General features: G+C 44.1%; 1 protein-coding gene across 1 annotated transcript in view; it reads left to right on the forward strand.

The window, feature by feature from the left end:
• The first annotated feature begins 17,347 nt into the window (after window positions 1-17,347).
• LOC149806229 (palmitoyltransferase ZDHHC6-like) overlaps window positions 17,348-18,081 on the forward strand; it is a 67,999-nt gene continuing 67,265 nt past the window's right edge. The window contains exon 1 of the mRNA XM_089951182.1: window positions 17,348-17,913. Within this exon, the coding sequence (XP_089807308.1) occupies window positions 17,677-17,913 (237 nt within the window). The 5' untranslated portion in view covers window positions 17,348-17,676. The remainder of the gene's footprint in view (window positions 17,914-18,081) is intronic.

Consider the following 18,081-nt stretch of genomic DNA (forward strand, 5'->3'; position numbering starts at 1 on the left):
CTGGTGTTGGTTCCTAACTATCCGGTGGCTTCGTACAGGGACAAGTACGATCTCAAGTAATTCATCTTATTCTCGTCGTCACTAAAGACAGGTTCGAAAGGTCGGGTACACAAGGTCTTGCCATCGCGACTGACTTCGATTTTCTTCACATAAAAGTGTTGAAAGTTGAAAGGATTTTGAGCGAAGGCTCCGTTGAAGGATGAATTCGAGACCATACCAAGGATTAAACGCTTGGGTAACTGTCCTTGAAACAGATGATCTTCGATCATGGAATGCTGTCCAGCAGGAATGGTGAACGTTTTCACTTCCACGCGTCGTATGGGATACTTGGCGGTCGTTCTGTTCAACGTCTGACTGATGTCGTTTCCCACTTTAGGTAACACTTCCACGCGTCGTACGTAGAGTTTGGCCTCCTCGATTTTGCTTTTAGGATTGCCAGCAGCAATATCAGCCAACAAATGGAAAGCGGCACTGCTACGATTCAGTCTCAGGCGAACATTGACACCGTTCAGCAAATATTTCTCTTGCAACCACATGTCCAAATGCAAACGATCCATCAGTTCTAAACTCTTTCCATTTGTGATTTTCTTTCGTCTTTCCTCAAAGGCGTCATTGTCAGTTGCGTCAAACGTGCTCGCTTCGTCAGGTTCCCATAGCACACAAGCATTGAGATGAGTATTCTTGGCATCTATTCCGTACGTCAAGAGATTTTCCAGGTAGGTACGGTAAGGGTAAGTATCCATGCTGCTGCTGACCAGTTTGTTGTTCAAGTACAAGTCCACTGAGCTGAACAAGGAATGCATGAAATTGTTGACGGGAGCTATATTCTCACTGTCTTCTACTGTTTTATTTTCCTTATCTAGAACTTTGACTTTCAGGTACAAGTAACTGCTATTCAGATCGATGTAATCTTCGGGTTGTCCTTTGATTTCAAACTCGATGGGAGCGGAATCGGTCAATGAGGAGACGGGGTGAAATTCCACCCACTGGGATTCTTGCATCGTCATCATGGTGGGGGCATGGCAAACAGATCCAGTTCCGTCTTGGAACAAGCGCAAGATTCTCGGTGCATCATTTTGTTCTGTTCTTTCTCAATAATCGAAAACGTCTAAGTCTCGAACGGTTCTTCTTTTCTTGGCCTTTCTCGCTTGAAATCTGGTGAAAGGGTGTTTTCTTCGTCGTCGTCGTCTCTTTCTGCCTTGTCCTTGCTGAATGCTTGACTCGGTAGCGTGCAGGGCATTTATAGGTGTGTCTCGTCGGCCCAAAAGGTCTTTGCCCGTTTGCAGCAAAACATTTTTGCCTGTCCTCATGAAGGCTTCTTTAGGGTTTTGTTTGTCGATGATGACATTTTGGAGAAATTCTTTGCCTTGCGTCAGTGCCGCATCTTTCAAAGCGTGCAATCCGCGTGTCACCATCGGTTTCAACACCGGGGCCACCGAACGAAAGGCCGATTTTAACATATCTCCTAAACCGTGTCCTCGCTGTCGAGCAACACCTCGGTACACTGGATACATGACTTACGAGTCGTGAGAAAACCGTTTTCGAAAATGGAGTTTCACCGTGACTTTTCCTTTGGTGAATGAAATATTTTGTCCCAAATCTCCTTTTATAGCAATGTTGACCGTGTCCAAATACGACTTGCTGACGGGTAAATAATGAGGATGGACAAATTCGCGGTGGACGTGGTAAGTGTTCCCACCTTCCTCGTCAGTGGCCGCGGCAGAATTTACTTTGAAAGGAATGACACGCAGTAATGGTACGGAGGTGTGTCCCACCACGTTGTACTCCACCACATCGGAGTACACGAAGATCAAATTCAGTCCTTGGTTCAGTTCTACCGGGTAACGAAAATACCTTGCAAAATGCATGTCGTTCTCAATATCTGCCATTTTAATTTTTTTGGTGTCCCTATCCGTGACCATTTTAAGGTCTCCACCCAAAATGTCATACAATTCAGGGCAAAATTTAATACGTATACTTCTTTCCTCACTTTGAAATTTGATGAGTAGACGGTGAGACAGTTTGTGGTACTCGATGGTGACACGTTTACCTTCTTTGGTCAGAACTTTGTCAAAGGTTGCATAGAATTTGTCAGCGATGGCTTCCACCAGATGTTGACCACTAAAATAATGGCCTGGGTTAATTTTAAAGCGATAAACGAAAAGAGGAGGAGAAGAAGAGTCACTGCTGCGGGGTAATAGGTCCTTTGCAAGATGTGAGTTATGTTGAGGACTGCCCGTCATCTTTTGCTTCAGTGCTGGGTCCAGAATTTCGACGTCAAAATTGTTTTGAGTATCAGTGATGTTTTTGATTTGTGTTGGGTGAATCATTTCTACCAAAGCCACTTCCCAATGGGCTTCGTGATCTAAGGGGATGGCCTGAGGTAATTTGGCCGTGTAACAGCACAACGTGTTGTTGGGAAACACCTCCATGGAACTGTCACTGGGTAAGGTTAAGTAAAATTGGTTTTGGTGACTCATAATTCCAGAGTTCTGTGGCTGTCCGAAGGGTTACTGGACGTCAGAGGCGTGTCTCCGTCTAAAATGGGGTTCTGGTTGTGGTTGGACTGGTGACTGGCAGTGTCACTGGACACAAAGTTCCCGTGGTTCCCGTTCGAGGAGAATTTCAGGGAGGGATTGGGAAGTAGGTAACCGATGCAACTGCTCAATAAAATGGTCCACAATTGTTTGTCTCCTTGTTGCAAACTCAAATTGGCAATGGCTGCCCCGATGACACAATACACCACGAAGATTTGGCAGAAAAAGACAATTTGCGTTTTAGGCACACGTTCTCCGCACCACACCCACAAGGGTTGTTTTTGTAAATCTTGCACAGAAGAACTAGGTGAAGGAGGAGTGGTCGACGTAGCTGCGTCTGCTGTGTGAAAGGGCATGATGGTCACTTCTTTTTATAGTCGATGACTTGCGAAGCGTCGATCCAAGAATCAAAACTGGGTGGATATCCTTTCCAACGTACTTTGACTTCTTTGACACGTCGTTTGCCCACTTTACGGGTTCTGCGTTCGAGAATGCTTTCGATGTCGTACACGTCGTCTTCTTTTTTGGTCACACGTTGTAACTCGGGCAAATAAAACGTTCCTTTGAGCACTTCTCCGTTCATGTCTTCCAATTTATAGATGGCAGGATGACGGCCATGCACTCGTCCAGTGACGCGAAACAATTCGGTCGTCCAGTTAGGTAAGTAACCTTTGTCGAAAGTGCGTTTGGTTTTGCCAATGCGCACCCAATCTCCTACGACCAACTCTCCACTTTTCTTGGGGACAGCCCTCGTCGGGGACGTACCAAACAGGCGCTCAAACACCAACACTTCGTTCTCGGGAGTCACGTCTTGCGGGGCACGTCCTATGCTTCGATGGTAAGATTGGTTGTACGCTTGCACCAGGTGCGGTAAGATGTCGATGTACTTCAGAGTGTGGTGATGCGTAAAATATTTCCACATGCGTTCTTTCAAAGTGCGTTGAAAACGTTCCACGATGCTGGCTTTGGTTTCGGGATTCTCGGTGGTAAAAAAATGAATGTCACGTTTCTTTAATTCTTTTTTGGAAAGCTTGGTTCAAAAATTCGGTGCCTTTGTCCGTTTGCCATCGAAGAGGGTGACGACCGCTTTGTTTCAGCACTCGTTGCAGGGCTCGTACTAACTCGCTGCTCGATTTGGAAGTCAAGGGCACGACCCAGGCAAATTTGGAAAAGACGTCGATGACACAAAACAAATATTTGTAGCCACGATTGTAGCTGGCCAAATGAGAGACATCGGCTAAATCGGCTTGCCATTGATGATCGATGCCTTCCACTCGGGTGCGACTTCTGGCAAACTTGCGTCGAATGGGTGTGTGCAAAGTGTAGGTAGCTTGTTCTTGTAACCATCGTTACACTTGAGGTAAACGGAGACTTTTCAGTCGAGTTTTGGCAGCACGATACAATTTTTGAACTCCTGCGTAACCTGCAGGATGGGAGGGATCGTAGTAAATGCTGGCTAAGACTTTTTCCATTTTTTATTTTTTTGTGTTGGTTGGTTGGTGTGTTAATAAGGCACCCACTCTTCGAAGAGGCTACTCTTTTTCTCTTGGGGTATTTTCTTGGATTGCAATGCTTTGCGTGTGCGACCGGCAATAGGTTTGAAGAGGAGGAGGATGTCTGAGCGGGGGATATCGGTTCTTGTTTCACTTCTGTCTTCACTTTCTTTTTCTCTTGTGATGAAGAAGGGGTGGCCATCATCTTTTTAATCCATCCAATTCTGGAGGTAGGTGGTGTTGTTAACTTGCGTACTTTTTCTGGTGGAGTTTGAAACCCTTCTTCTTCTTCTTCTTCTTTTCCTTTTTCTGTCTTGGTCACTGGTAGTGGTGGGACTGGTACTGGTACTGGTGATGGTGCTGGACTTTTCATCAAGGTCTTAAAATCTTTCAGAGTGGGTAGAGCTGTTTCGTCTAAAGCTTTCTGGTGAAAGAGTTGCAGTCGTTGCAAGAGTTGACCGTACTTTTGCGATTTTTCTGTTTCGGACAAATCTTGGCGATCCATCAAGGACTGCAATTCGTGTTGTAACTGGGACATCTCGCTCAAATTGGGATTGGGAGGTAAATGCGGGTGCGTTGTTCTTGCCACCGATGGTATTCCATCCATCGTTTGTAAGGCACTAAAGCTAGTTTTCGTCCTTCCATGGGGTTGTCAGGGGTGGATTCTGCGATCTTGGGACTTCCGAGGGCCTTTTTATCTTGCTCCCACCAGTCCTCCCAACATGGTTCCCAAGACTCCTTTCAGTATGGGGCCTAACAAGAGAGGCAAAATGCCTCCACGTTGGACTAACATCTTCTTCTTTTGACGAATGGGAATTTTCTTTCGAACCATTTGGCGAAGAACGTGACGATGTTTGCTTAAGCATTGTTTCTGGTGTTTGGACAAAGGGATCGTGCCTTTCAAAACGTTCAAACAACATTCGCACACGGTATCGATGACCTCTTTGGAGGCTGATTGAATGAGTTTTTTTCGTAGAGGTGAAGAAGCTTTGGACAGGACAGATAACATGTCCCCATGTTTGACTAAACGTGGTGGTAGTCCTTTTCTTTTCTTTCCTTGGGGATTTCTGGAGGGTGACATCTTTGAGTCTTCAGGAGCACCAAAAAACACTGATACCCCCGACTTGGTCACACACCTTTTTTATACTGGAACGCGTCGCCACTGATTGTCTTTACGTCGTATCAGTTTGAGGACAGGCATGACACGTCGTGCAGGGGTACGCAACGGACTAAATCGAGCCAGTTCTTGCTTGGACAAATCCAGTAAACTTTGTAACATGCCCGATCTTTCATGGACTTTGATTTTGGGAGAAGGTACTTTGTGAGCAGCAGCCACTGCCGCTAAATTAGAGGGTCCTGCCACTGGGGAAGTTCTTTTTGGGGTCATCAACGGAGATGTTCTTGGTGTGATCAACGTCTCCAAGTACTCTTCAGTTCTTGGTGTCATTAATGGAGAAGTGGATGAACGTGAGGCTGCCGGAGACGCAGTCACCGCCGTGGCAGGTCGTGGTTTGCGAGTGTAAAGTTGCGTCCTGGCCGAAGTGCCTCTCTTGCGACTAGTTTTCTTCTGTGGACTTTTCTTTTTCTTGGGGCTTCTTTTCTTTTTCCGGGGTGGTGTCTGGTCAGAGGAGGGTCCCGCCACTGGAGAAGTTCTTCTCTTTGGGGACCTGGTCTTTTTCTTTTTCTTCTTGGGGCTTCGTTGGATTTTTTTATTGGGGATAACTTTGGGGGCATTAGGATCCCATCTTAAGAGTGAGCGAATGATGACCCCTCCTAGAGTACCGCTCCCTCCAGGTTTCAAAATGATTTGTTTTTTGGTTTGAGTGTCGATGCGGGGATCGGCCAGTTGGACCAAAGCGACTTTGTTTCGATCGAAAAAGCATTTGGTTTGATGAGGAATCTGAATGATTCCTTGGAGTATTTGACGTGCCGTCACCGTGAACCATCGTAAGACTTCTTTGAGACTAGCTTCTAAGACACGAGCTCGTGTTTGTGGATTTTTTTCTCGACTGATGCCATACAAGGCACGAATCAATTTGACGGGAAGATGCGATTGAAGGGACGTCATGTTCACACTGTGTGTGAGACAGACAAAAAGGGTCTGAGGGTTTTATAGATTTTTTATGGGGAGTGAAATGAAGTCGAGGACGGAGACGTGTACAGGACAGGCCCTCCGTCTTGGCACCAGTGGTGAAACAAGTGGGTACGAAATCGCAAATCCTCGGGGGTGGTAGGTTTCAAATCGACGAGTAAATAGGCGTGTGGAGTTTGAGTGGCATCGTCGTACGCCTGAGTCAGCCAAGGCGTTCCTAACTGTTTGGCTAAGACTTGCACTTGCGATTTATCTCGAGGGCTTTTAAACAAGACCACGTAATGCGCATTGAGACTGATGGTGCGATGGGCTTTACTTTGTTGAAACAAATTTTGGGTGATGTAAACGACACTGGCATTACGGTGATGCCCTTTGCGCGTGAACCACAGTTTAATTTCTTCTTCGTCTTCTCCTAACATGTCGTCAAAAAATGACCAAATGGGTTTGACGGGAATCAGAGACGATGCCGTCGTCTTCTTTAGGAATGCCTTCCACAAACACGATGGAATCGCCTTGACTTTCTCGCAAGAGGCTGTACGCCGATTGCCACTCTTTGTAACACCACACGATTCGTTGAGGTGGCCGATCGATCAAATGATGTTTATGTTCGATCAAACGTTTGACGAATTCGGTTTTGCCTGAACCGCTAGGTCCAGCAATGAGCATGTTAAAGGGATGGCGAAGATACAAAGCCTCCCAACTGGCACGATCTAAGTGTTCGTCGATGACTTTGACAGTAGAGGAAGAGAGAGCAGAGACAGCAGAGGTAGCCATGGTGTGAGAAATGTCACTTGTGACACGAAAAACAAACAAGACAAGAGTTTATATACTTTTTCAGAACACGTTTTGGGTAAAGTTCTGACCAGTTCTATAGGGGTAAGGTCACACAAGTGTCCTCCCGAAAGGGTCTTTCAGGCCTGTCCACGACAGTCCCGTCCTGGGTGACGGGTTCTTCTGGCACCGTCACGAACACGGGTTGAAAAGTAACTTTTTTCCTTGAACAACTCTCGTGCATACTGGGCCACTTCTTGGGTCCAAGCCTCAAAATCCCATTCTTTCCAGGCACGGACATCTGTCCAATGGGGATGTAAGTCACAAGCTACACACATCGTCATACACGTCTTGGGTAGCTAAAAGTTGACAAATCTTTTTTTCCCGTAGAGGTCGAGAAGTATCCAGATGAAACCGCAAGGCTTTGAGCAAAAGGAGTTTTCGTGACCATTTAAGGCCATTGAGGTGGTAAGTACTGATCGTAAAGAGTCCACAAGGAATCGACTGGTAAACGAAATCCCAGAAAACAAGTCACTAAGACACACACCACTTGTCGTCCCAAATTGAATGGATACAGTTCTTGTAATAATCGATGGTAATGATCCACGGTTTGAATATGGTCATTGAGTTCCTTCCACGGAATCTGTTCAATGACATGTGACATAATCCATGGCATGGCAGCCTAATTTTATAGTCTCTTTGTTTCGGAAGCAATACAGCTCTCGGTAAATCCTTTCTCTCAACTCCTCAGGCAAGCCCAAAATGTTCTCTTGTAAAGTATCCATAAGTATATACACTGTTTTTGGAATCGTTGGGTGGTGGCCAATGGCCTCGTTTAACTTTGTGCCTAATGTAATATCCACTCATAATCAGTCTTCTTGTACTTTGGAACAAAGCATAATTTAAAAACGGTTGAATAACTTTGCGTTTGCGATTCACTTGTATTTTGATCAGTTCTCGGTAAATGCTTTCTCTCAACTCCACAGGCAAAGCACGAATGTTCTCTAGCAAAGTATCCATGAATAGGTCATACTAAATCCTCTTTGTTCTGACACAAGAAATGTACTCTTTGCACAAACATGGTTTTACTTCAGTGTCGAATTTAAATCGTTTAGTCACTAATCTACACATTACAATTCGTTCAGAAGTTTCCTCTTTCACTAAGTTGACATTGTGTTCAAGATGTTGGTAATTCGTTAACTCTTCCTCTGGAATTCGATGCAGTAAGTTTACAATGATGTAGTAGATAGAATCGTCCAAAACAAACCAATCCTTTTTAAAACCAGGGGATCGTTGATCAATGTCTGTCCAATGGAACACTTTCAATTGAATCAGTCCTTGTATAGCCTTCAGGTACCAGTGGTTCAAACACCGGTGACGTAACGGATGCAATTGTTCTTTACGTTTCACTTGTATTTTCACCAGTTCTCGGTAAATGCGTTCTCTCAACTCCACAGGCAAAGCACGAATGTTCTCTTGTAAAGTATCCATGAACAGATTATGGTAAGTTGCTTCAATGTCTCGGTCCCACTAAGGGTAAGTAATGACAATTCGGTGACCATCGAGCATGTTCTACGTAGGCCGAATCTTGCGGTTCCCAGTGGTGAAGTGACAAACCGCAACTGAAGCACTTGACTTTATCTCCTTCGCCCAAGTAGAAAAATCCGGCTCTGGCTAATTCTTCGGGGGTCGGTCCTCTCAGATACTTAGGCCATTTTCCTTTGAACGATTGAAGACGATTTTCAAAATCGCAGTATTCCGACAAACGCACAGGAAACGAATATTCGTCTTTCACAGGTTCGTTTCGATGAGGGTTGAGTGACATGGGCAGGAGTTTGCTCAGGGCTGGATGACATCCGTAGGGAGGCAGACGTGAAGGTGAACATTCCCCTTTAAAACGAAACCCAGTAAAATGTCCAAGAGGACGAGCGGCATCGCTTTCGCATCCCTCAGGTTTGACACGCACAGCATCACTTTCCATGATGGGGTAGTGACACTAAAGTTCCCATGATGCTTTACGGCATCGCTAAGGTCACAACGTACAGCATCGTACCCATCGCAAGGCTCACAATCGCATTCCACTTCCGAAGCCTCATACTTGAATTGTGCCTTTCTAAACAACTTGTTCTGTGTTTCTCTGAAAGTATTCATCTTGTTTGCTCGGTCTTGGTAGTCACAATGAACTATCGATCTTGACCATAGCCCCCTTTTTATACTAGTCGCAATGCAGTCTCCAGCTTGTACATCTTTCCTTTTTTACGTTTTTTATGTCTTGTTTCGGAACTTACCGTCTCTAAGGTACCGTCAACATTGTACCGTAGTGTGATGGGTGGAAAGGCCATAGAAAGGTAAGGGCAATGCGGACACCATCGAGTATGTTCCAGAATAGCTGAATCTTTATAGATACATAGATCCATTCGTAACTTCAGTCCGCAAGCGAAACACCGTACCTCGTATCCCAATCCTGAATCAGGTCCCAAGTAGACAAATCCTGTTCTAGCTTAAACATGCGAAGAAGGTAATCCTTCCCTATCCGTAGGCCATTTCTGAAACGTGTCCAATCGACGGGCACAATCACAATAGTCAGGTAAGAAGACTGGAAAATGGTATGGTTTGAACTTGGAGTTCTCATCGGGTTTCTCACTCGATTCTTGCTGTGGCGAAGTCATCCTTCTAGCGTGTGACTATCCTCTTACAACCAATGTTTTATACCAACGTGTCCATACGGCAAAGTAAAGTGGTTGAGTAGTCACACTCGCTTCTGGTACACGATTTGATAGACTTTTTCCAAGGGTCGACTGACGATGTGGTGAGTGGGTAAACGTACAATCTTGTTCGGTTGGTGAGTGGTCACTTTAAAGTTTCCATCCTCTCCCGATTGCAAGGCTTCTTTCAATACCCCAAAGTTGACCACACGACTGGTACGATGATTCAGAGTCAGTCCTTTCACTTTGCACGTCGTGTGCACTTCTCCTTGTTTGTCCCGGTATTCTTAGCCGTAATTTTTTGGGCCGCCACTGACGAAACTTAGAATCTTGTCGTCGGGATGCTCGTCTGTCCAGGCTCCTAAACGGTCTCCTTCGATGTCAGGGTGCTGTTGACTCGGGTGATGGATGTAAATGCAACTGTCCGTGTCAAAGTACAGGACACGTTCTCCTAACAGTTCTAAAGCTTCGTACAATTTTAAGCTAGCATGAGCTGTCACGTAAGCCGCAATGATGACATTTCCTAAAGGGTCGTCTTGTACAAAGTCCAGATCTTCTTCGTAATTGACCAAGATCAAATTCTCTCGAACGACGTCCACGTGTTTCATGTATTTGGTTTTGTCGTGAATCATCTGGAAGTAGCGGGAAGGTTCTGTCAAATATTCCGTCTTGGGTAAACACGGTCGTTGTGCCATTTTACCCCACAAGCAATTTAACATCACTTTGGCAAACGATCGCCTGCCTTCGTTTTTCTCCATGTGGTCTAAAGAGATGCCTTCTTGTTCATAGTATTTCTCTTTGAATTGTATTTGGTCTTCGGGAGTGTGACACCAGGAAGGATAGCCGCTGGCTTCTTGTTTCAGTTTCAAAAAGGCATCCACGTAGTCGGCGAAAATGCCTTTCTGCGTGGGATCACCCTGTGGTATTGTTGTGTCTTGGGAAAGTGGCAAATTTCGTACACTTCTAACAGTTGGTATCCCATGTCCAGAGCTTTGAACAATTCTACGCTGACCCAGGTTCCCGTCAAGGCACGTTCTTCCTGGGTGTGCTGACAAGGTTGGTCTTGGTTGCACGTTTCGGCACAAGTACGGCACAATGGAAACATCAGTTTGCCTTGACAATGGTGAGGTAAGACGGGATGGTATAGGTTCGTGGGAGGCAAAACTTTACACATGATCAAGCCTTCGTATTGTCGAATGTTTTTCAGGTCGATGTGTTCCGTCAACAATTGTGGGTGCCCTACAGGAAAGCGACAATATTTGCACACGTAGGGATACAGCGAACACACGTCCAAGTATTTGATTTCTTCTCCTTTCTCTTCGTCGGCTTGGTACAGCAAACAGGTGGCATTGGTCCTTCCTCCGTACAAACTATCCCTCGGGTTCAACGGGTCCATGAACTGGTAACTTTCCACGATGCGTTTAAACTCGGGATCGGTTTTCATACGGTGATCGTACTCGTGTTCCCACATTTCCACCACTTGGTATCCTTGCTGTTCTAACTTTAGGCGCCGCTGACAAGTGTCCTGGTACAAGTCTTCCATGGTCCGTTGCAAAAACTGATTTTTAGTGCTACGATCAGGGTAACAGACGGGACATCCGTGAAATAAGCAACCGTTAAACTCGTACACGATCTTGGGGTTTTCTAAGTCCCAGCCATCGACCGAATACGTTCCGATGGTTTTTTCACCCCCTCCGTTGCGGGCATGCTGAATCCATTTGTCTTCCTTGTCACACAAGTAATGTAACCAACGTAGGGCTTTGACCGAGTATTGACGTTTGACAAAGTGGGTCGTTTGAGGGCTGATGACAGCCACGGTGTTTTCAGGCATGAATCGTTGTCGATACACTAAGGAACACGCTTTGGCAATGGTGCAAGCTTCTTTCAAAGGATCGACCCCTCCGTGTTCCATGAACAGTTCTCGAAATTTTCCACAGCAACGCCGTAAAATGTCCACGTCGGAACGACAATACTTTAGCATTTCTTCCTGAAAGTCGAAAGGATCGAAGGCGTGAGTCTGGTACCAAGCGTAGAAAGCTTCTCGTTGTTCGGTACGCATGTTGTCGGGGTCGTAATAGTGAGCCTCAGGCAAATGGGGTAGAACGGCGTGTTGATTGGCTTCCGTATTGAAAAAGTGAGGAAAATAACCTTTAGCCATTTCTGTCATTCCGAACGTTTTAGGCATTCGACTCAAAGGCATGGCCAAATAGCTCATCGAATCTTTAAACTGCACTTGTCCCACTTGCATGAAAATGATTTTGGCTCCGTTCAAAGTGACTTTAGGACGTTCGGTGCCATGTTCTGTATAGTACCTCAAAAGAAACTGTCCATCGTATCCGGAGAAATTGTGAGCCATCACTGTGGCATGACGATGACAATCTCCGTAACGTTCGATGTCCTCTTGGCTCCACGTCTTGTCGATGGGGTCTAAGACCCATTGGGCAAAATCGGCTAACGTGTTTGGTCCCTGAAAGATTTTTTCACGCCCTCCAGGAATCTTGCTGCAGTGAGGGCAATGACTGAAGATAGGTTCTTGAATGCACTTCTCGCACGCTCGATGAGCCACGCAGAAATTAGGGATGTGAATGCCGGTCTCTTGCATGCAATCGAAATCGAAAGCGATGAAATTGCCTTTCTTCTTGTAACTGTCCTCTTTCTCTGGTGGGGGTTGGTATTTTTGCACGTAACATTGATGTTCCAAGTCCACGATGTGGTGACAAATGTGACATTTTTTCTTTCCTCGACATACGTGTGCCTTGGCAGTATTGGTACATATGCCTTGTCCACAGGTAGGGCACAATCTCAGCAGTTGACAAGCGCATTTCTTCTGTGAACCTTGCGTTTTCAAATGTTGTTGGTAACAGGTAGGGCTGGCAAACGTGCGCAGACAAGTTGAACAAGGCACTTGTTCTTCGCTCAGACAGGGTGGAGAGGCCAAACATCCTGGGCATTTCATTCCACAATGCTTGTGTTGCTCTCGATTGTTATAACCATAATCACATTTCTCACAATAATAACTGTATCCCAGGAATCCGGTGATACTGGTAATGGTATCGAAATGGTCATCGTGATAATAAACATGAATGTATTTTCCGTCCTTAAAATCTTGGCCTCGAAACAACAGAGGCCCGCGCATTTCTTGAGGGTGCACTTTTAAGGTGTAGCGTGGAGCTAGGACATCTTGCAATTTTTGCTTCTCAGGAATGCCACAGGGTGTGTCTTTGGACAGGCCAGCTTGTTGCAACAAGAGTTCTGCTTCGTTTCGTTGTTTGGCTCGAGAGGAACGTTGAATAGTGTTCCAGGTTCTTTTCCATTCTACCGTGTCGTTCTTGTTGGCATAGGTTCGTCCCACCACGATGGCACGGGCTAAACACATCTGGTCATGAGTGTTGTTAATTCGGACGAGACTCGTTTTGGTGCTGCGAAGATCGTCCACCAATAACATCCTTTTGCGTCCAGTCCCTTGAGGAGGAGAGACGTGGGCCATTTTCAGTGTGACTTTACCATCGGTGATGTCAAACTGGTCATTAGATTGTTGTACGTGTTGAATCTTGTCCATGACTTTGGAAGGGGTTAGTTCTGCGGGTCTGCTAAACTCGATCCAAGCAGGGGATTTCAAGCTGTCGTGATCTATGGATAGTGTCAAGCGATCGTCTTCTTTGGCTTGACATTGTCGCTTGAGTGAGGTGAGCAAAGAATCCCACATCTCGGTGATAAACCCTTCTGCTTTCTCCAATGGTACGTCAGCCTTGAAATCTTTAAAATTCACTGTGTAGGTGTAAGCCGTGGTTCTAAATTTTCTAGAGGAACGCTTTTCCGTCTCTCGAATGGAATAGTATTTTTCAGGGTTGACTAAGGGTGACGAACTTGGTTTAGAGGGTTCGGATTCTGGTTCACTCATGTCCTCTTCAAAATCACTGGCATGAATTTGTGCCAAGATTTCAGCTCTGGTACGAGGCGATAGATCACGTTTCTGCCTCTTACTTTCTTCTTCTTTCTTCTCGAATGAATATGATCGTTTCATCTTGAGTGCAAGACGTCAAATGACTCAAGTTTAAACACCATGGACTAATTTATAGTCATGGCAAACCAGCGTATATAAAAGGGTGTGCGTCTTGTCCTTTCACTATTCATTTCACTCTCAAGCCGAGCACAACGATGGAAGAGACTAACCAAATCGAACGTTTCGTCAGAGCTTTGCGAGGGGTCATTAGAAAATTCTCTTCAGACCAGCCCACGGACTACTCTCCTTCCTTTCGAGATAAAAGTCAAGATACTTGCTATATCTGTCAGAAGAAAGGGCATTGGTCTTCAGAGTGCCCAGACCGTCAAAAAAGAAAAAAAAACAGGGACTAAAAAAGACAAAAGTCAAGATACCTGTTATTATTGTAAAGAAAAAGGACATTGGTCTCCAGATTGCCCAAAAAAGAAACAAGAGGAGTCAGAAGAAAAGGATTCTTCAGAAGAAGAGAGGGATTCTTCGGAAGAAGAGAGGGATTCTTCAGAGGAAGAAGAGGAAGAAAGAAGACAATTCTATTTACAAGAGGCAAAGAAACAGGAGAAGAAAAGAAGAAGGGAAGAAAATGAGGAAAAGACGGTGAAGAAATTCAAAAAAAATAGAGAGACTAAACAAGGAGGCAGAAGAAGTCAATGAACTTTTTATTAAAGTGTTGTGTTGTGAATTGTGAATTGGATTGTAAAAAATGGATAAAAGAATAAATTAATGATATAAGGTAAGTGTCTTTGAGTTTTGATTTTAAAATAAGAAGCTACACTCACGCACTCATACAAAGACACGTACTATAGAGGGTAAAATGGGCTGTTTACTATTTTTTTTGAGTTATTGGCAAATTGAAAGGGCTATCTCTTTTCGAGAAATGTGGGTGGCCCTGAAAAGGGCCTTTTTTTCTTTATGGTGTAGGGGTGAGTTTAAGCAATCAACTTTAACTGCCTTAAGCCTTTGCCACGGCCAAGGCCTACTTCTGGACTGCGTAATGTTGATGATGATTGGGTTGAAATCACTAAGGGTGGTACGGTAGGCTTAGTCACAGGGTTGACGTGTTTAGCTCGGGAAGGTCGTATTCTCTTCGGTCGTAATAAAGAAGTCTGATACATTTGTTTCAGACTCCTTAACTCCGCTAAAATGTCCAACAGTACCGTGACCGTTTGATTTTCACCCTCTTGTTTCTTTGCTGTTGCTGCTACTTCTTCTTGCTGTTGTTGCTGTTGTTTTTTTCTTACCTCTTCTTCTTGCTGCTGTTGCTGTAGGAGAAAAGCTTGTTCCGCTTCCTTTTGTCGTTGTATAAATTTCTCCAATTCTTCTTTCTGTCTCTGTCTAAAATTCTCCACTTGCGGTAATGAAGAAGGTAACGAAGGTTCCGGAACAAATTCTTGCGAGGAGAGAAAATCCACAAAATCCCAATTCACCTCTTCTGAAAGTAAGTCCGGGTTCCCTTGGGTGGTCTCCCCTGTTGGTGCACCCCAATGGATCGTTTTCTGAATTTCCGTCGGGTTGAATCACTGTCGCATAGATTGACTGCACACAAGCGCTAGCGAATCTATATAGACCAACTGACGTCACAGACTATTCTCTTCGGATTGGATGCGCGCTGACTGAATTTTGTAACGCGTGTTCGGATTGGTCAAAAAAACTCAATCCGTTTCAATCCTTCCTCTGCCTATAAATAAGAGCAGTTCACTGCATTGATTCACCTGTTCTCGTCGCTTCAAGATGTGGACCGATGTGCAGTCTTCTACGTTTGTGTCTTCCATGATGTTCCGGACGGACATACTCATGTATGTCCGATCCAAGTGGACCGTTGTCCACAGGACAAACACCAGTCTGTGGATACGTAGGATCTACGTAGAAAGACAAGGATGCCTCAAAAGAGTGCTGATTTACGGGCCAACAGTGAGACGCAGCCTAAGGACAAGAAGAAGACCAATGCGGTGCCCTTTATGTTAATGGATACATTAACATAAACCCAAAGGCCCTTTTCAGGGCCAGCCATATTTCTCGAAAAGAGAATGACTTTTCAATTGCCTACCTCTTTTTTTAAAAAAATTTTAAAAAAAAAATTAAAAAAATCCCATATTCAATTCCCCTTGTCCCTAAACAAGCCCAAACTCTATTCCCCATGTTAAATTCCCCTTGTACGTAAAGTGGCCCACGATTTATTCCCATGTTAAATTCCCCTTGTACGTAGATTTGCCCACGATTTTTCGCCATGTTAAATTTCCATTGTACGTAGATTTGCCCAGGGGGGTCTGTAATGCTAATTTCCATTGTACGTAGGGTGCCCCTACTTACTACTTGCGGTGGAAGAGCACACTCTATAAGGTTCCGCCTCTAAGCCTCTACCAATCTCGGAGGATGATTTATTTTCTCATCTGTTAGGTACTCTTGGGGAACAAAAACATGCACACTAAAGCCGACGTATTTTATTTTTCTCTATCGGATTCGTTGTGATACCTAAATAAAGTGGGCAGGTACGACTCGTAAGAGAAACCTGCGAAATAACCACAATGTCATGGAGTTACCGTGATCCCCGCTGTACGCATGTGCGGCAGTCACAAATACGAAAAGAAACCCAATTACAGTCAAAGAACAGCAGCATTCTTTGTCCAGAACGAATAAATTACTTTAGTAAAAGGCGCATTCTAGCCCAAATATTTATAAGCTGCAACCAAGAATAGAGACTCTGCTATCTAAGCCATTACACGAACACTGCACTGCTACTGAACTTGAAGATAAAATAATTTTTGTCACTGATTGTACATAGTATGCAATACAACAGAGACGTCTCTTTAGTATTATCAATATTTTTTCCCCATTTATAAACACCTTAATTCATGTTAACAATTTATCTGCATTATATCAGCTGAAGATAATATTATTATTTTTTTCGGGGGGGGGGGGGGGTTAACGCCATGTTTATCAGTACATGATAGACTATACATTGCTGCCAGTATAGCTGATGGAGGAAGAACCACCCACCCACGGGAACCTACTGGCAAGTTTTCTCACATACAGAAGCTGTGCGAGCCTGGGACTCGAACCCATGCAGGCAGAGGCTAGATGTCGGTGATCTGGAAAGACGAGTTGAATATATATCAAATGCATGACGCATTTAGAGGTTTTATATATTTCATTACTTTGTTTGATTGAAGGCAGCAGTGTCCCTTGTGGATCTTGACTAGTTAATAAAACATTTTACTTTTTAGTTTCCTATCCTCATATTCTCGACGCCAATGCAGTCGGGACAGACCTAGTCGTGGTATAACAATAATTAACAAGTTTATATGGAATAAAAAGGAATAATAACACTTTAAAACACCAAACACCTATTTAGTTTTAGAAATTCTGATTTTCCATATGGCATACCCCTAATAGAAAAGACCAGCTAAAGAATTCAGAAATCTTACAGATACACTGGATAGTAACGATGTGCATTTGAGCTATATTTGGTAACATACGCATATATTTGTTTATACTATTTTGCATTATATCTATGTTTACATTGGTAAATAGCCACAGCTTATAAATTGTTCAGTTCATTTATTACTTGATTTCATTGGAAATAGCAAATTAATACTTCTTTATTGCCAACGCATTTTTTTTTTTATTTTTTTTTTAATTACTAGTGCTGCATGCCTGGCTTCGTGTGCGGAGCATCATGGGAGTTCAGAGTCCCAGGCTACATAACCCCAGGGTATGAATTTAATTCATCAAACTCCATCTGCAGAGAAAAGCTTCTGGATAACCAGGATCTTTTTATACTTCCGGGTGTGTCTGCTACGAACAGACATGTCTAAATTGATGTTGCTATGCTATCGATTCACGTTAGAAATATTCTGGTGTATCTTTTAATCGTGCTTTCCTTAATGCCACATAGTATCTGTATTTACAAATTTATTTGGATCACTTGTACGCCCTTTCGTTAACTCGAGTCTGGGGCACAGGAGCAGGGATCTGGGGGGTCTGCTTTAAACTTCTTCGTGTCGAGAAGGTGCAGACTTACAAGTAGTAGAAATAGAGTTATTTAACTTAATACAGCAATTCTTCAACAACGACAGAAATGACTGTTTTGAAGAAGATAAAACAGCTTATTCACTGGGGCCCGATCATTGCCCTGTCTATCATCTTTTTCGTCGCCAACATGGCCATAAAGTGTGATTTGAGATGGTGGCCTGTATCACAATCTGGAGGATTTTTGAACCTGGTGATATTTGTAAGCTGGGTGGTCTTGACATTGTATAATTACTTTCTTGCTGCATTCAAGGGTCCAGGATTTGTTCCACTGGGATGGAAACCAGTAAGTATGTGTATTCATATTGGAAGTCTCCGATTTGGACTTAAACAGGGCATGATTCCGATAGAATTAAAAAATTATTTACAAATAGAATGTTTTCTCAGTAATTTGAGTTTGCATAAATAAAAAAAAATGAACTCACTGTTATGTTTGAAATTCTTAGGAATATGG

This window comes from Sinohyriopsis cumingii, chromosome 2 (assembly GCF_028554795.1).
Source record: "Sinohyriopsis cumingii isolate HCF-2022 chromosome 2, ASM2855479v2, whole genome shotgun sequence".
Taxonomy (NCBI): domain Eukaryota; kingdom Metazoa; phylum Mollusca; class Bivalvia; order Unionida; family Unionidae; genus Sinohyriopsis; species Sinohyriopsis cumingii.